This window comes from Antrostomus carolinensis, unplaced genomic scaffold, assembly GCF_000700745.2.
Source record: "Antrostomus carolinensis isolate BGI_N321 unplaced genomic scaffold, ASM70074v2 scaffold30026, whole genome shotgun sequence".
Classification (NCBI taxonomy): Eukaryota; Metazoa; Chordata; class Aves; order Caprimulgiformes; family Caprimulgidae; genus Antrostomus; species Antrostomus carolinensis.
In genome coordinates this window covers 272-8,632 of record NW_010322984.1, presented here as the reverse complement: position 1 = coordinate 8,632, position 8,361 = coordinate 272, and the positions used below count along the sequence as shown (strand labels likewise).

Genomic DNA, 8,361 nt, shown 5'->3' with positions numbered 1-8,361 from the left:
TCTATTATTAAACTGTTTTTCTCTCACCCTACGAGCCTCCTTATCCCTGCCCCCCCCCATCCTCTCCCTGTCCCCTGGGGGTGGGGGGGAAGTGGGTGAACGGCTGTGTTGGCTGCTGGCCCAGGGCTAGCCAAGTGAAACTATCACAGATGCCTACACTGGCCAACACCAGCAGAGAAGCAGCAATGAGGAGGACTGGCCATTGGACACATGTGCAGCAAAACTGTGGGCAACACAGCCCCAAGGTGACTACACAGCACCTGCACTGCCTCTGTGCTCCCACCACCTGCAGCAACCGTGCCCACCCGGCCCGTGCAGGGCTCTCTGGAGTGGAGAGTGTGGTCCAGGGCACTAGGGGAGAACATGCCCGTGGTGGGACTGTGATCTGGCAGCAACTCTGATTGGACTTAGTTAAGGCATCAAGTGGAGTCATGTGAGTTCTTGGAGAGCCAGGCAGCAGGACTACGTGGACTCACGCAGGTGAGTGTCGCCTGCTCTGAGCCTGGAGCCATTCCTGATAGGTTTAGCTGGAGTTCATCGTGCCATGGAAATGGAAAGTGGGGAACCCAGGAAATGTGGAGACTGCAACAGGGAGGGAATCTGGAGATCAAGACTGAGACAAGATTGTTTCTGCAGTAGGAATACAGCGTTGCTTTACTGTGACCTTTTTGTGATCTGTTTCCTGACGATGGGGCGATAGGAGCTGATCCTGTAAGCAGTTGTGTATCTGCAACTTCAAGAGCTGAGGAGCTCAGCAGTAACATCATTTGGAAAGCAGGGAAAGCAGAGGTAACAACCCTACACGGGAAGGAATACCGTGTGGAAATTCAGCATAGACTCCAGAGGGAGCTGCTACCTCAGTGAGGGTAAAATCCGTGTTGGAGAGGATGTCGGAGGTTGTAAAAGACAAATAACAGCAATTCTGGAGTCCTGCATGCCTGGGAGCCTGTTTTCAGGGAAGTTGGGCTGACAGGGTAGAAGGACTATGACAATAGGACCTTGTGACACAGACATTTGCTTTGAGTTTACAAAAATTACACCTTTCTCTTGTGGCAACGATGAACATACAATCGTAGAATCATAGAATCCTTTCAGTTGGAAAAGACCTTTAAGATCATTGAGTCCAACTGAAAACCTCACACTGCCAAGTCCACCACTAAACCATGTCACTAAGCACCACATCTACACGTCTTCTAAATCCCACCAGGGATGGGGACTCCACCACTGTCCTGGGCAACCCCTTCCAATGCCTCAGAACCCTTTCAGCAAAGAAATTCTTCCTCACATCCCATCTCAACTGCCCTGGGCACAACTGGAGCCCATTTCCTCTTGTCCTGTCCCTTGGGCCTTGGTTGAACAGACCCCCCCCCACCTCTCTCCACCCTCCTCCAAGGGACTTGCACAGAGCCACAAGGTCTCCCCTCAGCCTCCTTTTCTCCAGGCTCAACACCCCCAGTTCCCTCAGCCACAAGGGAACTCAGCACACTTGTGCTCCAGACCAAGAACCATTTCCTTGTTTCATGCAGAAACTCCGTGGCACCGTGTCCAATACAACCTGGCTGCTCTCCCAGGATTTCAGATGAAGGTGTATGCTGGCAGCACTTGGAGAAACCCCCTCCCACACTGGTATTTGGAATAGGGCTCTGCTGGTACCCCCAACAGTTGCCATAAATATTAAAATATATTGAAATCTTGCCAGATGCCAGAAACTTGGCATTCAGTTCTGGTTATCCATGGCAATTTTCTGTGGTAATGGCTTCAAGACAGTCTTTATGCAAAGAAATATCAATGTATTGTGTCCTCCTCTGGTCTACTGAGGCATATCGAATCCAGCCTTGAGGGTCTGGTGAGAAATCAAATCTCCAAGAATTTTTGAAGTGTAAAGGGAGTTGTTTTTAAAACCAAACGCCTAAATGTGAGTGTGTAACCCCAAGGATCGGGCCCGGCTCCGGTAAGCGCTCAGCCCTTCCCTTCTCCGAGCACGTGTGGCACTTTCCAAAACACAAGTTACCGTTGTAAAACCGGCAATTTTTCCATGTTTCCCATTTGTTTTGAGATGCATTCTTCCAGCTCAGGGACAAGTCACCATCGCTTGTTCCCAGCTCCCCGTTACTGGTCTCCACACGTGCACAGATGCTTCCTTTTGACAGAGACAAGGGAAAAAAGGTGCAATTCATGGTGTTTAGGGTGGCAGGATCCAATCCCTACTCAAAGCACAGCCAGCCCCATGGTCAGACAAAGCTGCTCGGAGCTGTACCCAGTCAGGTCTGGAAAACCTCAAAGGCCAGAGATCCCACAGCCTCTCTGCGACCCCACCACTTGGTGATTCCCAGAGTGATGGCTGTTCCTTACATCCAGGTGGAAGGAAACCTCTTGAACTTCCAGCTCTGAAACCTCTGGGGGTTTTGGTTGATGGTAAGCTCAACATGAGTCAACAAGGTTTCCTGGTGACCAAAAGGGCCAACCATATCCTGGAGTGCATCAGGTACAGTGTAGTTAACTGGTCAAAAGAAGTGACTGTCCCACTGTACTCAGCTGTACCTCAAGTACTGGGTGCAGTTTTGGGCTCCACAATGTGAGGAGGATATAGAAATACTAGAGTGTGTCCAAAGGAAAGCAACAAAGATGGTGAAAGGACTGGAGGACGTGACTTATGAGGAACACATGAGGACACTAGGATGTTCAGCTTAGAGCAGACTCAGGTGACCTCATTGTCTGCAGCTTCCTCCTGAGGGGAAGTGGAGAGGGAGATGCTGATTTTTCTCTGGTGTTCAGTGATAAAACACCAGGGAATGGCTTAAAGCTGTGTCAGGTGAAGTTCAAATTGGAGATTAGGGAAAAGTTCTCCACTGAGAGGGCAGTCAAGCACTTGAACAAGCTCCCCAGGGAAATGGTCATGGCTCCAGGCCTGTCAGTGTTCAAGAAGTCTTTGGACAACACTTATATATGTGGTTCAACTTTTAGGCTGCCCTGGGTGGAGTCAAGAGTTGGGCTCAATGATCTTTGTGGGTCCTTTCCAACTGAGAATATTCTATTATTTTGTGAACTTCAAACCTCCTGTCTGAATTTTGTCTGTGGCCTCTCATTCTCCCTCCATGGGAGGCCATGAACTGGCCGACGCTGGCCCGATTTACTGGTGTTTGTCATGGGCCGAGAGCACACACAGACCCAAACACCACGAGCACACAACAAAGTCCCTTGCCACCCCGTGGTATCACCCCACGTTGTGGGGCTTTGGGGCAGGTCTGACACCTACACAGAGCCCCAGAAAACGGGAAGTGGGGTCCTGGCACCAGCCCCAGGTCACTGTTCCTGCCTGGCAACCTGTGCTCAGGAAGTGACAAGGAAAGTCACCACTTTTGCCACCTGGTATTTCCTGGACAGCTACGGCACCTGCTGCCCCATCTCTGCTCTTCCCTCCTCCCAGGGCCAGCTCCATCCTCCTGCTGCAGGAGCCAGCCCTCGAGTCTTCTCAACCCGGCCTGGGCACCAGCTCTGCCCCAGGGGCCAATTAGTGCACCTTAAACAAGAAGGCTGAAGTTTGAGATCAAAGTTTTCTTCTTTCCATTCTGCCTGCTTGGTACCCGTTCCCCACAGGCTTCTCTCCACAGAGAAGGTGCCACCAGGGTTCCAGGGCCAATTATTAAAAGCCTAAAGCACCTCACTTCCTCCCCCAGCATGTTTTTGTGAGACTTGTAAACAAGGCACAGAGTGGGCTATTAAAAGTTTGAGGCAGTCACTCCTACAGTAACTCTGGAGCTGTTTTTAGCAGCTGCAATGAATTGCATTGTGATGTAGAAGCAGCAGAATGAGGCACAGAGAAAGAATGTCTTTGTTCTATAGACTTCCCATCTTTGAAACATTCACATTCTAGACAAAAAAAATACCAAAAAACCCCAGCAACCCACAAAGTACCACGATGTTTGCCCCAAACTTTCTTATAGTCCCTCTTTAAACATTGAAGCCTTCTCTTCTCCAGGCTGAACCCCAACTCTCTCAGCCTTTCTTCGCGAGAGAGCTGTTCCATCTCTCTGATCATTTCTGTGGACCCCTCTGGACCTGCTCCAGCAGGTCTATGTCCTTCCTGTGCTGAGGACTCCGGAGCTGGACACAGAGCAGAGGGGTAGAACCATCTCCTGACCTGCTGGCCATGCAAATGTTTCAGCAGGGACTGTTGTGACAGGACAAGGGGTGACAGTTTTAAACTGAGAGGGGAGATTCAGACCAGAGAAAAGGAAGAATTTTTTTTACAGTGAGGATGGTAAAACACCAGAAAGGGCTGCCCAGAGAGGTGGTGGGTGCCTCATCCCTGGAAACACTGAAGGTCAGGTCAGCCTTGTTGAAACTCATGAGGTTCTCATGGGCCACTCCTCAGGCCTGTCCAGGTCCCTCTTGATGGCATCCCTTCCCTCGAGCACGGTGTCAGCTTAGTGTGGACTGTTTGGTGTCATCATTTTCACTGACAGTTATAAAGTTCTGGTGGGGATGGACTCACTGTCCCCAAAGTGAAAGCTGCCACTACTGTCACAGACCTGAGGAGCTGCCCAGGGATGGGGCAGATCAGATTTAAACAGACAAAACCAACTTTTTTTTGCTATGGAGCAGGCAATGGACTTTTGAAGTTGTCTGCTGCAGGAGGTAGCAGAGGTGGACAGCACAAAACAATAAATAAACCCTCAGACTGCATGGGGGCCTACAAGAAAGCTGGGGAAGGACTTTTCATAAGGGCAACTAATGACAGAACAAGGGGAAATGGGTTTAAGCTGAAAGAGGGGAGGTTTAGATTAGATATTAGGAAGAAGTTCTTCACTGTGAGGGTGGTCAGACACTGGAACAGGTTGGCCAAGGAAGTTGTGGCTGCTCCTCCCTGGAAGTGTTTGTGGCCAGGTTGGATGAGGCTTTGAGCAACCTGGTCTAGTGGAAGGTGTCCCTGCTGCTGGCAGGGGGGTTGGGACTGGATGAGCTTTAAGGTCCCTTCCAACCCAAACCATTCTGTGATTCTATTATTTGCTGGTCATGCTATTTCCTGCACCAACACCAGGACTATGAATATATCTCCTGGAGAGAAATACGCCACTAAGAAGCTGCTGGTGCAAAGATTTTCCAGAATCCCCTGCTGCACCTGAGCCACCTCCTGTACACAACAGCTACCTGAAGAGTGTGACTGTACTCACATCACAGGCCATTAATATCCCAGCTCATTATAAACTGAGCCCAAAGCTCTCCATGAGCTCCAGGCATTTCAGTCCTCAAGCACCTAAACTCTGCATGTACAGAACAGGAAGACCAAAGAATAAGAGAAACATCAAACTGCAGGAAGAATAGACCATGACTGTTTTTCCATATCACAGAAAATTAACAATCTCCCAGCCCAAGAGAGGTCCAGCAGGGGATAGATTTGGACTTATTAACCAAGCTTAATCTTGGGCTCGACAAACTAGAAGCACAGGCAAGAAAAAACCCAGGACAGACCGTGCTCCTGCCTACAGAATGATCCAGGTTTGCTTTGTAGGCTCACTTGGGTCCAGAAGACAAGCACACCTACACGATACACAGCCCAAAGCCCTGGAAGACTCCAAACAGTTACCATCTCTCTTCAGATGGGATCCTGATCCCAGTTACCAACAAGTCTAGGACATGAACTGCCCTTGCATCCAAACACCTTTACATTTACATCTCCAATTGGCTATCTGGTACTTTTATTGGCCAGATTTCCTCTTTATGTGCTCCCACTCCTTCCATAATATCCCAGACAAACAAAACCTGGCTTCCATATTTTACACAATACCTAGGGGGGGAAAAAAAAGAAGAAGAAAATTAGTCAGTTATGCAAGCTGTTATTGAAATCAAATACTTAAGTATAAAATGTGACTGTGTTTATCTTTTTCAGAGAAAAGACGTTGTAGAAAAATTCTCCAGAAACGTGTCCCATCTCCTGAGTGCACAGAGAGGTCTGGCAGTGAGGCAGCAGGGGGGGTGAACGATGCTGTGGGGTTTCTGTGAAACACCAGGGCGCTGCCTCGAGAAAGCAGAAGCTGAACGGCTCAGCATCCTTCAGGCCAGTATCCAGGTACCACGCTTCTGAGCGAATCACCAACAGGCAGAAGGTGTTTAAGCGTCAGTAGGAAGAGGACAACAGCCAAAATACAAGTATCTGCTGTGCCCGAGATTGTTGCAGCATCAGACATCAAAAATTCCAGCTAAACCAGCATTCAGATAACTTGCCTTTATTATTTTACAACATGATGTTTGGAGCTCAAATAAAGCAACAAAAGTCTTTATGAAAGAGAAGAAACAGCATATGCTGGGCATTACCAAGATTTCTCAAGAATAGTTTGACTCAGGTGTCAAAATAAAAAAAAAGAATAAGCAGAGGTTTCAAGTTGTTCTGTAAAGACAGATTAGGGGCAGGGAAGGAGGCAGCAAGAGGAGAATGAGAAAAATGTACATGAATTTGTTTTAAATTAAAGCCACTGGAAGTTAGAAAATCAAAGCTGATTCACCACAGGACTGAGGGGCACCAAGAGGTACACAGAGCAGATGCCAAGTGTCACTAGAGAAGTTAAAAAACATTCCCTGAGCGCTTACAAGGAGGGTGAAAAAAAGAAAAAGAAACAAACTTTCATAAGAGTCCCCAAAACAGAGAGCATCTGCTGTCACCTCATAAACCCAAAGGCTTCCTTCGATATTAAAAATAATTTGACACTATCTCCTGCATCTAACAACAAATATTTCAGTATCAGATACCCTGATAAGGTTCACAGAACATCTTTAGATTTGCAAAATAAACCCTCTGTCCAGGGAAACGGGACTGCACAGCTTTGACAACCTCTACTCAGGGACAGTCGTGGTGGACTGAGTTACAAGGCTTAACACAAGGAGCTCCTGGCAGAAAATTCTACAGCCTCTGTGCTCCAGCATCCAGCTCCTCTGGCCTTTTCTTATGGATTCCATGAATCCACAGCTCCAATAGCCACTATTTATCAGAACCACTGATCTCAGGCCCCAGGCAATCTAAAAAGCAGGAAACAGAGGTCCTTCGCAGGTGCTGGACCACTCCACACCTTCCTGCAGCTCCCCCTAGAACTGCTGATGCAGGTTTGCCAGCCCAGCCCACAGTGGGCCAAGAGGACAGGCTGCTTTCCCCAGAACGCTTCTACCTGCCCTCTGCCAGATGCTTGAGATACGAATCACAACATGGAACTGAAGACAACCTTGTTTCTCAGCCTGGACCCAGGAGAGCAAGGACAGGAGAGTTAATACTGCCCTGTGTACCACTGCGTTTTTCCATATTCCTTTCCTCCTGTTTTCTCCTTCAGGGACGGTGGGAACAGAGCAAATATAAAGAACCTGAGGCCGGCTATCAGCAAAAGCAGTCACACCCTAACTGGAACTAACAACCTCTTCCCACCTGGCCCTGTGATGAACTCACCTGTCCCACTCACATCCACGTAAACCCACGAGGGAGCTGCAGGGACAGCCCCCTGTTATCACAGCAGAGTACTGCTGCTTGAGAGGCTTCTCCTGAAGCACCCCAGACCCCTGTGCTGCAGGAACACCCACACTGTAACCCCAGGCTGCGTCCTGCCCTCCCCCAGGCTCCTGACAACCCCCCTGGCTCTGGGTCTGGCCATGGGGCTGACCCACAGCGTGTGCCCAGCAGCTGCTTGCAGCGCAGGAGGCCGTACCCCCGGTGACTCAGGCCAGCTCTGCCCCGTCCTCCCCGGACACGCAGTGGACTCGCTGCTCGGCGCTGTAGTACACGCGCCCGCGGCGCAGGCGTGGCTCTTCCTGCTGGTACCAGAGCTGCTCATCGAACTCGGGGAAGAAAAAGGCAATTTCTCTGCTGGCTGATGCTGGTGAATCTGTAGGAAAACAGAGGAAAAGGCGGCGAGAGATGCCAGCCTGGCACTGCAAACACGTGCTGTGTTCCAAAGGGAAGGGCAGAAGTGCGCCAGGCTTGGCTGTGCCAGGACAGGAGTGAGTGGAGTCTGCAGAGGTGAAAAAATCATCAACTTTGTCTCCTAGACGATAAGAAAAGAAGCCAAGGCAGACAAAACACCGTCACTCCCACCCCCTGAGCTTCAGCCTGTGCCCAGTGCTCAGCTGAGTGCTCTACCTGAGCCATGGGTGGTGTTCCTGGTGTCAGTGAGGCCATAAGCTCCTCGGATGGAGTCTGGGACACTGTTTCGGGCTCGGAATACTTTGGTGGGTCCCATCAAGGATCTCCAGAGGGGGACAGCATTCTCATGGGCCAGGATATAAGCCCACATAGGGCCACTGAGAAGAGGACCAGGGAAGAGAAGTAGATGAGTTTCCAGAGCAGTGTAACTCCTTCATTCTCACACACGCAGCCAGTGC

The 8,361-nt window shown here is 49.7% G+C and overlaps 1 protein-coding gene across 1 annotated transcript; it reads right to left on the bottom strand.

Moving 5' to 3' along the window:
• Positions 1 to 7,698: 7,698 nt before the first annotated feature.
• On the bottom strand, positions 7,699 to 8,280 carry NME6 (NME/NM23 nucleoside diphosphate kinase 6; the record flags this gene model as incomplete). The annotated part of the gene is made up of 2 exons (XM_010170457.1): positions 7,699 to 7,865; positions 8,120 to 8,280. Coding segments are annotated over 2 exons (328 nt in total), but the record flags the coding sequence as incomplete, so codon positions are not given.
• Positions 8,281 to 8,361: the final 81 nt, after the last annotated feature.